The 15,697-nt window shown below is 41.1% G+C and overlaps 1 protein-coding gene across 1 annotated transcript in view; it reads left to right on the forward strand.

The window, feature by feature from the left end:
* IQGAP2 (IQ motif containing GTPase activating protein 2) overlaps positions 1-15,697 on the forward strand; it is a 278,242-nt gene that overhangs the window by 230,209 nt on the left and 32,336 nt on the right. Inside the window, exons 21-25 of the mRNA XM_029942461.1 lie at positions 1,206-1,414; positions 8,618-8,767; positions 11,538-11,701; positions 13,798-14,022; positions 15,360-15,500. Coding sequence (XP_029798321.1) covers positions 1,206-1,414; positions 8,618-8,767; positions 11,538-11,701; positions 13,798-14,022; positions 15,360-15,500 — 889 coding nt within the window. The remainder of the gene's footprint in view (positions 1-1,205; positions 1,415-8,617; positions 8,768-11,537; positions 11,702-13,797; positions 14,023-15,359; positions 15,501-15,697) is intronic.

Genomic DNA, 15,697 nt, shown 5'->3' on the forward strand with positions numbered 1-15,697 from the left:
GGTACATGTGCCCCTATGCATCAGCATTTCTGTGTCCTTTTGGTAAATCCCTAGCAGTGCTATTGCTGGGTCATAAGGGAGTTCTGTGGATAGTTTTTTGAGGAGCGTCCACACTGTTTTCCAGAGCAGCTGCACCAGTTTACATTCCCACCAACAGTGTAGGAAGGTGCCTGTCTCTCCACACCCTCGCCAGCATCTATAGTCTCTTGATTTGTTCATTTTAGCCACTCTGACTGGTGTGAGGTGGTATCTCAGTGTGGTTTTGATTTGTGTTTCCTTGATGATGAGTGATGTTGAGCATCGTTTCATGTGCCTGTAGGCCATCTGGATGTCCTCTTTGGAGAAGTGTCTGTTCATGTTTTCTGACACCTGGGCTGATTTCAAGTCATCTTTGTGTTATTGCTTGTAATCCCTTGTCATTAGAAGTGCAGGTGGTTTACTCATACAGTTTGCCCAAGTAGATTTCACTAACTACCTTAACAAATAGACTTTTTGTAAAGTTAGAGTGCTAGGGAATTAATTATAATTCGTGTTCAAAGCTCAGAGGAAAAATTTTTTAAAGTTACACACCCCTCTAAACAGCTGAGGCTGGTCTCCATGTTCTGAGCGCCCACCCTTGGTCCATGCTGAAAGGACAAGGACCAAATTTCAGTTTCTCACATAGAACATGTGTTCCACTTGTCATCCCATGGGCCTCTGTGTGGCCTTACAGGTCTCCCCTCATTGACTGTTTCTAATTCACCTTTCACCTTGTTCCTGCTTCCCTGCCCAATCCGCATGGTTTTCTGGCCTGAGAGGAGCCACTTTGGGTTTCCTGTCGCAAAAACACACATCTCTTATCTGGCTCAGCCACCAGCTCTCAGTGATAACTTAGTTAATGTTCTTTCCCACGGTTTTTTATCAATAAGGCAAAGATAGATAGAACTGTCTTCTCAGTGGCGAGTCCTGGAAGCAGGGTGCAAGAAGGCCGATAAATGAGAATTAGATAACTAGAAAATAGTGAGGCCAGATTAACTCAGTGGTGTCCACTCACTTATATGTGTTTCCTTGTCCAGATTTGACTTGTGAAGAATGAGTGACTCCAGAGACCCAAGTACTTCCACTGCTGGATTTTTCTAGTACTGCTTTATTGAAATACCTGATTTCTCTGCTACTGATAATTCCAAGCATGCCTAATTAAAGCATCCCTGTTCCTTTCCCTGCAGTTGGCTCCGAAAACCCACCACTCACAGTGATCCGAAAATTTGTACATCTCTTGGACCAAAGTAACTTGGATTTCCAGGAGGAGCTGGAGGTAGCACGACTGAGGGAGGAAGTAGTGACCAAGATCCGAGGCAATCAACAGCTGGAGAAAGACCTGAACTTGATGGACCTCAAGATTGGGCTCTTGGTGAAGAACAGGATCACGCTGGAGGTCAGTGGGATCTGGGAGCTGCTGGTCTCAGAAGAGAGGAGGGGCTTGTATATTTGCCCACAATGCCTTTGTCCAGCTAAACTTGTTTGGAATCCATGATGTATTGTCCAAATTCAGTGACCATTTTCCTTATGGTTCTCAGACCTGTAACATTTGATGCTCCTGCCCTAGATAAGATCTTTTGTAAGGCTTCTTTACAGTTCTGAAATGAAATTACATGAAATGAAGCCTATGTAAATATGAAGCATATGTAAATATGTGCCTCCATGATAAGACTTTACATGAATATAGAAAAGTAGTATATAATAAAAACACAGATTTTGGAATGAAAATACATGGGCCAAATGCCATTAGAAGATGTGATCAAGTTGCCCGAAGCTTGGGTCTCTTCCCAGAATAACCACAGATTGAACAGACTACAAATAGCTGCAGATGAGGCAGATCCTGCCCGTGATTTCTTCTTCCAAAATGGAAAACAACTCTTTGTAAAACTCAGAAGAAGCAAAGACGTCTCCCCCACAGAATTGCAGTCCTAGAAAATCCAGTATATATTAAAACTGAAGATATGTATTTTACTTTCACCTAAAGCAATTAGATCTGAGGTTCAAATAATTACAGAATTTTGACCTACATGAATGACCAGCAGGACATTGAAAAAATCCAACCACGCAAAATAGGGACATTTACGCAGGACCGTCGAACAAATCATAGGACAGCGGTGCTCCCAGCCCTCACCCAGTAGAAGCCTTACAGTTGTTAGGGGGTTAAAAAGAAAACAAAATAAACCCACCTTTACACATTTCCAAAATGGCCCTTACAGAGTGGGGTGGCCCCCAAAATAGCCTCTAAGTAAATAATGCTATAGTTTTATATCTTAGTGAAACCTTTTAATGTCACAGCTCCGTCAAACTATGTGAACAGTTTCATTCTTACCAGGAAAGGGAAATGTAGGGTAAGGTCTCTTTCCATGTCACTGTTCTAGTGCCACATCAGTTTTCAGGAAATGGGTAGGTCAGGAGGGGCATGGAGAGCTGACCTTCTGGAAATGATGAGAAAGCTACCATGGGTTGGATGAAGAGCGCTGCCACCCACTTGAAGCTATGGTTCTGGAAAACTGGGAAGTGAGCAGCTCAGGAGGCCAGCAGATAAAAGGGTGTGAATGCCCCATTCTTGCCTCCAGCTCTTACAGACAAATAGTGAAATAGCGCATAGAAAACAAGGAAAACAGAGCAATTTACAAACTAGGAAACGATTCTCTTTTCTAAACAGTAAAAGAAGTATAGTTTAATTGTTCTGTATTAAGTTTGTTTTCGTTATTTTACCCAGAAAAACAATAGTCCTTTTCTCCTTTTTTAAAAATGTGTTTGTATTGTTTGACAAACATGAGAATTTTTCAAGTATCATATATTCCAGAAGGTTCTTAGGAAAATGCCTTTTATAGCCTTAAACTATTTTGCCCAATCCCCATCAAGTTGTAAACAGGAAATGCCTTGCCTTTTAAAGTAAAGGCTAGTTGCAAAATAGTAAGTAGTAGAAATGACATGTGGCTTGTTTTTCCTGTGAAAAATGAAATCATGGCAAATTTTCAGGGCTTTATAAATGTTCAAGATTGTTCTTTTAGGTAATCCTAGTTGATAGCTTTGTGAAAGAGCCAGTTTTTCAATTTACCTTTTCAAGTACCAAATATTGATCATTTATTGGAAATTAAAACTAATGACTATTAAATATAAGGTGTTTAGTCTTATTGATAGTAGCAGTTTTTTGTTTGATGCTAAGAATATTACCATTGAAGCTTTATTTATAGTAGTAAAAAAGTGGGAAACAATCCAAACAAAAACAGTAAACAGAACAGCAATAGGTTACACAGCCACTAAAAATAATGTTTTCAGAAAACATTCAAGGGCAGGGGGAAGAGTGTATGATGTAATAAGAAAACAGTAGTACTTAAAGCAGTATAATTTCATTTGTTGAGGGAAATACACACACACACACACACACACACACACACACACACACACACACACTTAAAGCTAGGAGGAAAAAAGTGATTTTTTTCTTTGGGTGGGTGGTAAAATTAAACTCCTTGATCCTTTTTTATTTTTAAACATGAACCATGTTTTTAGTGAGGAAAAAAATACTGTTTTTGATGTTTATTTTCAAGAGAGAAAGAAAGGCAGTGTGCAAGCAAGGCAAGGGCAGAGGGAGGGAGGCACAGAACCTGAAGCAGGCTCCAGGCTCTGAGCTGTCAGCACAGAACCAGACATGGGACTCGAACCCTCAAACTGTGAGATGATGACCTGAGCAGAAGTCAGATGCTTAACCAACTGAGCTTCTCAGACGCCCCAAGGGAAAAATATTTTTTAAAGGAAGTAGCTTAGTTTGTAAGGAACAACTCCAGCTCTTCAAAGTAACCGTGTGTTTTAAAATTCTTCTAAAATTGGCATTCCTTGGGGCACCTGCATGATTCATTTGATTAAGCGTCAAACTCTTGATTTTGGCTCAGGTCATGATCCTAGGGATTGAGCCCCACATCAGCTCTGCACTGAGTGTAGAGTCTGCTTTAAGATTCTTTTCCTTCCTCTCCCTCTGCTCCTCCCCTGCTTGCATGTGTGTTCATTCTCTCTCTCTCAAAATTTAAAAAAAAATTTTAATTTATATTGGCATTCTTCACCTGGCTGGCTTAGTCAGGAGAGGGTGCTACTCTTCTTGATCTTGCGGTCATGAATTCAAGCTCCAAGTTGGGCATAGAGCTTACTAAAAAAATAAATAGGGACACCTGGGTGGTTCAGTTGTTGCCTGAGTATCTGACTTGACTTTGGCTCACGTCATGACCGCTGGGTCAGGGGATGGAGCCATGCTGAAAGTGGGGCCCTAAGATTCTCTCTCTCGGGCACCTGGGTGGCTCAGTCATTAAGCATCTGACTTCAGCTCAGGTCATGCTCTCACAGTTCGTGAGTTCAGGCCTCCCACATTGGGTGAGCTCGAGCCCTGCTTTGGGTGAGCCCCACTTCATGCTCTCACACACTCTCTCTGTCTCCCCATCTCTGCCCCTCCTGGGATTCTCTCTCTCTCTCTCTCTCTCTCTCTCTCTCTGTCCCTCACTCACTCACTTGCACCCTCCCTTTCTCTCTCTCAAAAAAAACAAAATTCTGTCTCCCTCCACCCCTCTTCCCAGCTTGCTTGTGTTGGCGTTTACTTTCTCTCTCTCTCTCTCTCTCTCTCTCTCTCTCTCTCTCTCTCTCTCTCTCTCTCTCTCTCTCTCTCTCTCAAATAAAAAATAATGGGTGCCTGGGTGGCTCAGTCGGTTAAGCCTCCGGCTTTGGCTCAGGTCATGATCTCACAGTTCGTGGGTTCGAGCCCCACGTCAGGCTCTGTCCTGACGGCTAGCTCAGAGCCTGGAGCCTCCTTCAGATTCTGTATCTCCCTCACTCTCTGACCCTCCCCTGCTCACACTGTCTCTGTCTCTCAAAAATAAATATAAAACATTTTTTAAAAAATTTTTAAAGAGAGAAAAAGAAAAGAAACTCCCGGTGATGTGGTGTGGCATAGGAGACTTGCAGGCCGGGGCTACCTGAAACTGGGTGAAGACTCATTTTACCACTTAATTACACCACTTCACTGTGGGCAGGTTTCTATGGGCATGTTTCTTAACCTCTCTGAGCCCTGTTTTCTTTGCTAGAAAATGTGCTAAATGCCTCACATACATTGTTTTCAATCTTCACAGCAACTCAGACTGCTATTATTAAGCCCATGTATAATAGGCTTACCCTGCCCAATGTCACAAAGCTTACTAGGCTTTACAGATACCCCTATTTTTGTGTCTCCAAAGCCCAAAACCTTTGTGCTAGTCTGTAACTTCTATAAAATTGTTTCTATTACTGCATATAGCCTGCATGCAGATATCTGTTATTAGGGGAAGGGACAGAATGGTGGCAATATCAAAATAAGGGAGCATCATAAACAAGTTCAATATTGTTGCTCCTTCCAACCACTGTTCTTCAAATGTTCAGTATTTATCGGTAAGAATGGAGGACATTAAATTTCTATTAATAAAAAGCATATGCCTCTGTTTGGAACCCCTCTCTGGGGTCCCTTCTTCAGCCTTCCCAAAGAAAACTTGCATTGCCATAAGAGCTGTCTTGAGCAAGGCATAGTTTCACAGGAAAGCATGAAGGAGAAAGAAGGCTTATTACCAGCTCTGCACTTGGACCTGCAGCCGACACTGTTCCAAGGGCCCTGGTCCTTCCCCTCCAGGACTCAGCATCCGATGCTCCCGTTTGCCGTCCCGGAGGACTCTCCCCGTCCTGCCCTCGCCAAAGGTCTCTATTTCTAATGCAGAGGAATTTAGTTCTGCCCAGGAGCTTGCTTGCCACGCCCACCCTCTCCTCTGTGTGTGTGTCAGAAACCATGACGTAAAGATGAACTCTGGGAACAGAACACATGAAAAGTCTTCAGTTTCCAGAGCCACCTCCTTTAACAATAATTGGAGGGGGAGTTGAATACCAAGATTTTTTTCCTGCTGTGTATTTAAAACCAAGATAATCTACTTATCCCATGTATTTGAGGGAATTCAGTGATCTACATACCTTACCAGTTACTTGAAGACAAGAAAGCTGGTTATCTGGACCTCGAAACCAGACCTACTCTGGTGATGCTTTAGGACTTGCTGTCAATAAGGATCAGGCAGCTGCCTGCCTAGGCTTCCCCTTAACCTCCATCTGGTGCTAAGCACACTTCCTTTCTTCATCCTGAAGTATTTTACATGTTTGTGAAATGAGGGTGAAAATGTCGCCTTTCTAAAAAAGATTCATGGAAATGCAAATCAAGTCCCCCTCTTTCTGGATATAAGCCATTAAGAGGACAGAAGTTAAATAATGAAGTCCAGGTTCTCCCTAAGCTGAGAATGGCAAAGAGTAAAACCACAGACCTGGAAGGCTGAGAGCTGCAAGGTTTTTTTCCTACATGTGGCCCGGACCAGGGAGAATGGGGGTGAGAGAATGGAGTGCTAGGAGGTGAGGAGATTTAGAGCCAAGGCTGGCCTCTCACCCCCGGGGCTAATTGGAAATGGTGGCAGACACAGTTTTGATTGTCAAAATGACTAGGGGTCCCTACTGGTATTTGGTGGACAGAGGCCAGGGATGCTAGATGACCAGCGGGTCGTGCACAGTAAAGGGTTGTATTGCCTGAAATTCCCAGAGTGCCTCCCCACCCCGGGGACGGTGGGCAAGCATCCTGATGCTGGCTGCAGATCGACTCCTCACGTGGAGGCTGGGCTAAGAGCTCAGGGAAGCAGATAAAAGAACATTTAGAAAAAACAGCTTCATTGCCACCCATTCTGTGGAACAGTGACCCACTGTTACCTGGCAGAGGACGCCTTCTAGAGCAGTGGCATTCATGTGAGTCATGTGCCCTTGGTGGGTCATGAAATCAATTTAGTGAGTCACCTCAGCAGTCTTTAAAAAGGAATAGAATAAAAGCAAATTGAAGGTACCGGAGTATCCCAGCAGTATGGTGAAGTACTTCATCGTGCATGTGTGTGTGCACGTGAGTGTGTGTTTACTAGCAAAAGATAGAAGATGTATTTTTTGCTGTGGGTCCCCACAAAAATGTGTGGTAGACCCTTATCTTAAAGTCTGACTTTTTTTTTTGACACTTTAAACATCAGAAGGGGACACAATACCCTGAAGTGACCACTTGATGATATTTGTGACCATCCCTTTTCCAAGATTCTCTGTAAATGGTTGAAGGAGCATGACTGACAAAAACTTTGTTGAATATTAGGGAATTCTGTTAAGTTCTGTCTCTAATCTCTACATTACATTTTTTGCTTGCAAGTGCTTTTATAGTTTTGAGATCTGATTCATTCTTTTCAAGTGTACACTTCAGTGGTGTTTAGTATATTCACAAAACTCTGCAACCATAACTTTCATAGTTCTAGAACATTACCCCAAAAAGAAACCCCAGAGAAAATGTTCTCATGTTAGATAGTATGTAAATTTTATCATATGTGAATAACATTTCAATTCAAGAAAAAATAACACCCATATTCATTAATGGTTATTACCTATTCTCCCTATAGCAGAGCAAACATTCATCTGTCTTCTGTCTCAATAGATTGGCCTCTTGTTGCTATTTCATATAAGTAGAACCACACATTGTGTGACGGTATTGTGACTGGCTTCATTCACATCGTATAGTATTTTTTAAGGTTCACCCATGGTTTAGCATGAATCAGTAACTCATTTCATTTTATTGACAAATAACATTCCATTGTGTGGATGTACCACATTTTGTCTATCCATTCATCATTTAATGAACATCTGAGTTGTTTCCTCTTATGGAATATTATGAGTAATTCTACTGTGAGCATTCATGTTTTTGTGTGAACCTACGTTTTCTGTTCTCTTGGATATATGCCTAAGAGTGGAATTGCTGGGTCTTAGGATAACTCTGTTTACTTTTGAAAAACTGCCAAATGTTTTCTAAGTGGCTATATTTTACCTTCCTACCAACAAGGTATGAATTAAGAAAATGCCTATTCAGACCTTTTGTCCATTTTTGATTGGGCTGTCCTTTTATTTTCGAGATGCAAGAGTTCTTTATATCCCTTATTCAATGCATAATTTGCAAATAATTTCTCCCCTTCTGTGGGTTGTCTTTTTATTAAAAGGGTCTTTGGAAGCACAAAGGTTTTACTTTTTATGAACTCCCAATTTAACTATTTTTTCTTTTGTCACTAGTGCTTTTGGTATCATAACTAAGACCAGTGCCTAATCCAGGGGGAACAAAGATTTATGCCTAGGTTTTCTTTCAAATAGTTTTAGCTCCTACACTTACTTCTTTGGTGTCTTTTGAGTTAATTTTTGCTTGTGATGTGCGGTGGGAGTTTGACTTCTTTCTTTTAAATGTGAATCTCCAGTTATCCCAGAATCATCTGTTGGAAAAACCATTCTTTCCTTAGTGAAATGTATTGGTGCCTATATTACATCTTAAAAGCAAATAAGTGCAGCGTTGGAGAACAGATACTACAAAAGCCAAATTCACCTGTGAGCTGGATTTCCTTAACATTCTCAATCCTTTGTTCCTACATGAATGAAATGTGGAAAATTAATCTTTCCAACTGTGTGTTTCAGGATGTATATGAAGGAAGGAGATAATATCATAGTAAAACGTAGTCCTTTAATAAATGTTTTTTTTTTCCAGGATGTAATTTCACACAGAACAAAGCTGAATAAGAAAAAACGTGGAGAAATGCAAATACTGAATAACACTGACAACCAGGGAATTAAAAGTTTGAGTAAAGAGAGGAGAAAAACACTAGAAACCTATCAGCAGCTGTTTTATCTTTTACAGGTGAGGACACTTGCTTTCACGCTGAGTTTTGGATCACTCAAAGTTTTGTGCTTTACAGCGGATTTTCCCCTGTGCTAAAGTGGTAGTAGCTGACGTGTTTTGAGTACCTGCTAAGTACCAAGTGCTATCCTGGGATGTTTTATATACATTATCTAATTTAATTCTTACTGCAACCCTGAAAACCATCAGAAAATAGGAATTATTGTTATTCCCCTATTACTTGGGAAGACTGAGACACAGCCAGCAAGGGGTAAAACAAGGGTGTTGGAAACCAGGTAGTTTGACTGTTAGAGCCCCTGCTTTTGTGACTACATTATATGACAGTTATCTGCAGAAAGAGCAGACACGTATAACATAAGTAGATGCTGTCAGCCCTGGAAAAAAGTATGTGAAAACTGGATCTTGACCTGTTCCAGCCTGCCCTTCTTTCGAGAAAAGAGCCAGAGAGTTTCGATTAGGGAAATAAGGTATCTTTTTTATTTCATTATTTTCATGGCATTACTCTGACGTAAACGAACAGTCATTCTCTACTGCTTTCAGAGCGCAGGCGAGAGCTAATAAGTTGAGCTGCTTGTGGTTGGACTGTGGTGAACCAGTTACTGTTTTGGTTAAACATTCATTCACCTCATCAACCCCACTAGCTCATCCACTTAGTTCCAAGGAAACTGAGTAAGCGATAGTAATAAATAAAGCCTCCCCTTGGGCAGGAAACCTTTCCCCCAAAAGTTGGATCAGCAGGTCTTGTTGAATCAGGTGTCGCTTTGTGTGGCTGCTTCTGCTTGTGATGGTGATTCCCTCAAGGCCTCAAGGTACCTGAATCTTTGCTTGAGGACAGTGCTGGCATTAGTATACAGAGAACACAGTACTCAAACCATGAATGTGGTGTGGCTTGCCCTAACAAAAGAAGTTAGGTTAATTTTAGCAGAGTGGAGGAGTCTCTACCTGGAATAATAGATTGGAGGGCAAGTGTAGTGCCACAAATGGCCACTATGTGGCAGCATACAAACAAAATGTTAAAAGTTTTGTTTGTGGAAACTGTTGCTTAAGTAACACCAGCGAACTTTCCAGAAAGGAAGGGTTTTTATCTACCTAAAATAGAAGACTAGTCATCCACCACTTGGAAATTTAATCTTTGGCATTTATTCTTTTGGATATCCATGAAACTCCCAAATGTATGAGGCTTCTTTAGGATTTAGCTTCTATTGTTAGATTTTGATAGATTTTGTGTCATAAGGAAAGTGGAAATGTAGTCATTGGCCTAAGACGTCTATTTTTTACCCTGTCATGTAAGTAGAGACTCATTAATGGAAAGGGTAAAAAGCACAGGACCATGCTGAGAATATTCCCGCCAAGTTCACTTCCCCAGGCAATCCAAATCTGATAGTCTCAGAGCATGACCATTCAGTTGTACCAAGCGAAATGTCTCTTGAAATCACGTTTGTTTTTTGGGGGTTTTTTGGTTTTTTTGTTTTTTTGATTTTTTTTTTAACCTTTTCTTCTCTCTCCTTTGGAGACATTAGCTCAAGATCATTGAGGAAACTATATAAAAATAAATGTTCTGGGTTTGTCTTTTGGATAATGCCTTGGCAAGAATTAATAGCCAAAGCACAGGGCTAGTATAGAGATTGCTTTGGGTTTGCCTCTTCAATATGAGCTTAAATATGAAACTTTTAGGTCATCTGGGAGGAATGAGGAGTAGGATTCTGGAGCTTTAGAGTGAGTTTTCTTTCTCATAATCCCATGCTTAGTGTGGGAAAGGAATCACTGCAGCGCTGTAAAGAGAAACATCCTCAACTACTGCTTCATAAAATTTCAGTCAATCGTGACGAGCTTGAAAGTAAATCTGAGTAGTAAAGTAAACTAGAATTTGGGTTTTCTTAGTAACTTTAAAGCGAAACTGCTTGGGTGTATTAAATGAACACTACTTTCCATGTACGGCACATTTTCTTTCTCATCAGCAGGAAGGTGAAGAGTAGGCATATTAAATTTCTTTGCATAAATATTTTCCTTTGTCACCTCAATGATAGTTTTTCTCCTCTAACTTCCTCCTGGCTGGTATAGCTACTGGAAAAAAGCCACATACCGTGAAGACTGGTGCTCTGTCTCAGGAACTCCGTCCTCAGTTGAGCCCTGAGAACTCTTGTAATTCTTGAGTGTTAAAGTGTCTTTTTTTTTCCTGTCACTGTTTTCTGCCATTTCATGTACCAACTGTCCTGACCTTCACGCTTCTCCTCAGCTTCCCTACCTCACTCCTACCTTCTCTCTCCTTGGAAAACGTCATGCCCATCCCACTGTCTCCACATGTAAACGCACCCTTTTCTTTTTCTAGTCTGAGAATATGGGATGTATTTCCTTCTATTCATTTGGCAGTCCTTCTAGAATAGTCTGTTTAGCTGGGCTCTTGTTTCATTATTTCCAGTCTCTTCGGATACCAGATTCTGTTTGCCACCCACTCTCTCTTTTTAGTGTCTAAAATAAATATTAATATGTGGCTTGAAATGGCTAACAGTGTAAAGTGCACACAACTATATTTCATTAAGGTAATAGAATATGGAACTTAAATCCTGTTGTAGCTTTCTAATATAACTTCCTATGGTACTGGGACTAGCTGGTACCTCTTAAAGTCTTCATTTGTGCCAAATACTCCACCCTAGGCTTTACACTTAGTAAGCTGCTGAGAAGCAGGAATGAGGCACTCCTCTCTGCTTTAATAATATATTAACATATAGTTTTGTGGGGGACTTTGTCCTTCTTTCCTCTTTTCTTTTAGACCAATCCTTTATACCTGGCTAAGCTGATTTTCCAGATGCCACAGAACAAGTCAACTAAATTTATGGATACTGTGATTTTCACACTATATAATTATGCCTCCAATCAACGAGAAGAATATCTACTCCTCAAGCTTTTTAAGACAGCTCTGGAGGAAGAAATAAAGTAGGTATACAAATATAGATGTACAAATATCAACAAATAAATTACTTTAGTGGCACCTGTCTCATTTACGAAAATAATTTTAAATTATTCTTATAAATGACTCATGCATAATACAATGTATTGAATTCCTTAAGAAATTTCCACATCACTGTCGATACATTCAGGTACAGCCTTCTCCCACCAGTGATACCTTTCTCGGTGCTAAATTAGCTTTTGATTTTGCAAGTAAGCAACAACTTGGAAATAACAAGCTTTTTGAAAGTCAGTGAGAAAAAAATGTAACTCAATTAAAATTCTGTGAGTAATAAAGTTCTAAACAGAAGGGGATAACAATCTCTCCCAAATACTCTCTTTTTTTTTTTTTTTTTTTTACTTAGTGGAATTTAAACTACTTTTTGCTGATTTCAGATTCAATTAAGGTAAAAAAAAAATGTGTAGATACCTATATTAAGGAAGGGGGGTCATGAAAAAACCCTTAGCAACTAGCTGGAAACTTAACTACCTTCCTGGCTTCTTAATACCTTAAGCTATTCTATTTCCTACAGATTTCTGAAGCATATTAGCTAGGAATCTATGCCCTCAGGGTATCTGTAAACCAATATGAGAAATAGGATACATGAGAAATACGTATAGGAATGTGTGCCCTGAAATAAATCAGTACTAATGAGTGATACACATTGTGTAACAGATCAGAGGGACAGAAAGTAAAGTTCCAGTTACAAAGGTATTATAATAGTGGTAGAACAGGACAGATGGTAGCGATGCTTGTGGTAAGCCCAGCATAATGTATAAACTTGTATAAACTTGTCAAAACACTAAGTTGTCTACCTAAAACTAACATTGTGTGTCAACTGTCCTCAAATTAAGAAAGAATAAATACATACATACCTAAGAAAAGCTCCAGCTAAGTTAGGTCAGTCAATAAAGATTTTGTGAAAGAGGAGGTAATTGATCCAAATCCTTAAAAATACCTACAGTTTTTTATGAGGTGTGGAAAAGAAACAGCCTGGGCCAAAGTCCAAGAAAGACAGTAGGATCCAACTAGCCAAGATGCGATTTAACTAGTCTGAGTGGAAGATAGAGCGAGAAGGGTTGGTTGGGCCAGACCATGGGAGTCACTGACTCCAGGCCTGAGTCCGGGGCGCTGTTTACTTCCTGGGGAGTTGTGAAAGGCCTTTGAGCACGGTACCGACATGACCACATTGGGTTTTTAGAAGAATTGTTCTGCTGCTATGTATGAACAGAATAAATTGCAGCTGCACAGGTCAGAGAAATGGGGGAGTCGGAAGAAAAAAGATAGTTTGGATTTTTATAGCAGTTATGAGCTACAAGTATGGAATGTGTAGGTGAAAATGTCCAGCAGGAAATTGGAAATTGAAGACCCAGCTCCCCCAAAGGAGAAGTGGATTAGTCACTGGGCTCAGATGACAAGTTCCAGAGAGGTGGTAATTGAAGTTGCATGAATGAGTGAGGTCTGATGGTAGATCGTGGAGAAGGACATGAGCAATAACAGTTCAGTGTGGGAAGAGGAGCCAACAAAGGAGCCAGAGGGAATGAGTAAGAGAAGAACTGGAACATAGCACTATGAGACCATAAGGGAAAAGGGGACACAAAGGGCCATGCAGGCGCATCAGAGGTTGCCCAAAGGTGGAAGGGAGGAGGAGAGGGCATGCCCATGGGAGCTGGCACTTGAGCAGAGCTCTCTCAGCCCTGTGAATATAGCCAGAAGCTGCACTGCAGTCAATTTGAGTGGGATTCAAAGAAAAGGAGTTCATTCAATCAAGGAAGTTGTTTTTGAAATTTGGTAACTAGACGGGACATAATACTTGCACAGTGGCACCCTGTATTCCTCTTTAGTGTTGGTCCACTTTCAGTTCTTTCCTTCCTTCTAGACTGAAATTAAGGTGGAGCACTTAGGATTTACATGGTTGAGTCCCTCAAACAAGGAACATACATCTTAAAAATGATTGCTTCCTTTTAAAGCCCACCATCTTTGATTTTCATGGAGGAAGTTTTTGCCTGCAAGAGAGAACATACACTGTTTAAAACTCTATACGTAGAGGCAAACCATTGGTTTTGGTCTGGGCTTGTTTTAGGTCAAAGGTGGATCAGGTGCAGGACATAGTGACCGGGAACCCCACCGTCATCAAGATGGTTGTGAGCTTCAACCGAGGGGCCCGTGGACAGAACACCCTGCGCCAGCTCCTGGCTCCTGTGGTGAAGGAGATCCTCGATGACAAGTCCCTGACCATCAACACAAACCCTGTAGAAGTGTACAAGGCTTGGGTGAACCAACTAGAAACACAGACCGGAGAAGCCAGGTAACAGCCCGGATGCTATTGGTTTTGCAGGTGTGTTTTAGGACCACTTCACGTGGGTGGCTCACTCGGTTAACCATCCATCTCTTGGTTTCAGCTCAGGTCATGATCTCACAGTTCATGGATTTGAGTCCCATGTCCAGCTCTGCATTCACAGTGCAGAGCCTGCTTGGGATTCTCTCTCTCTCTCTCTCTCTCAAAAACTTTTTTTAAAAGGTTTTTTTAAAAAATTTACTATCCAAAGTCAGTTTTCAATTAAAGATGTTATTCCCTATAACATATCCATGCAGGCCATGTTCTTGGACTCTTGCTCATCTTGGTTTCAAATAGTGTTTTCAAATTTCAGTACCAGTTCAGTACCAGTACCAGTACCAGTTGAACTCCAAAGCCATAATTTCTGTAATTCTCCATGTGTTTCTAAACGTAGACCTAGAGATGGCACATACCTTCTCCTCATCTGAAGATACACACTGTTTCACAACTACCAACTGAGTGACTTGCCTGTGTAAGCATTAATAAGCCAGGCGGAATGGGCTTGATCTGGGTGGTAGTTTGTCGACCTAAGCAATCCTGGCTTTCTATTTTCTGCAGAAGGGTGCCTTGTGCAATAGTTCACATACGCACAGAGAATTGCGTGGATGGTTCTCCCAGCACTGTCTGTAATAGCAAAAAGTTGGGGAAAGTCAAAATATTTAGTTTTGAGGAATTCGTTAAATAAATGTTTATATAACACATAGTAGACTAACAACTGTTTGGAATAATGATATAGAGATATTTTTGGGGGGCGTGGAAAAAATGCTTGTATAGTTTTCAGTTGAAATTGAGTACAAAAACCCATTTTCTATAAAATGCATGTATATGTGTATGCACACACATACGCACACACACAGGATCTATATGGGATATGCACAGGCACCAACTCCATCTACCAAGGAGTGTGGGAGGCCCTTCTGTATACACAGAAGTATACAGTGGGACCTAGAAAGTTATGCATCAAGATATGAAAAATGGCTGTCTCTAGGTTGGTATTATATTCTTGTTTGCTTTTTTTTTTTTTTTCCCTGTAGTGAACATACTGCTTTACTGCAATTAAAGAGTTAGAAAGTTAGCTAGGTCGCCATCGTTTGAGTCGCCAGTTATTTTGCCAGAAGAGCCCCAGGAGAGAGCCTGGAGCCCTCCTGCTCCTAGTGGCCGAGGGACCGTCTGGGCACATAGGGCCTCCCCTGTGTGGGTGGAATCCACTGCACTAAACAAAGCTGATTGTAGAAACAGCGTGGCAAGGAGACACAGATGCTTATTCTAAGGCCCCAATTAACGGAAGGCCTGTGTTGTGTTTTCAGCAAGCTGCCTTACGACGTGACCACAGAACAAGCTCTAACGTACCCAGAAGTGAAAAGTAAACTGGAGGCATCCATTGAGAACCTGAGAAGGGTCACGGACAAAGTCCTGAAATCTATCATTTCTTCCCGTGATCTACTGCCGTAAGTTGTACACGCACTGAAAGTTCTTGAATTACTACGTGAAATAAATCTTGGCAGTAAAGAGAGGAGTTGCCCCTTATGTTGTTTTACTACTTGAAAAGACTGCCTGTGTTTGCATTTTAAATGCATAACCGTTCTCTAAAGAGGGGGCCCTCGGTTACTATCGTCCGCGAAGGTCCTATAATTCTGTTACCATC

Source organism: Suricata suricatta, chromosome 6, assembly GCF_006229205.1.
Source record: "Suricata suricatta isolate VVHF042 chromosome 6, meerkat_22Aug2017_6uvM2_HiC, whole genome shotgun sequence".
In the NCBI taxonomy this organism is placed as follows: domain Eukaryota; kingdom Metazoa; phylum Chordata; class Mammalia; order Carnivora; family Herpestidae; genus Suricata; species Suricata suricatta.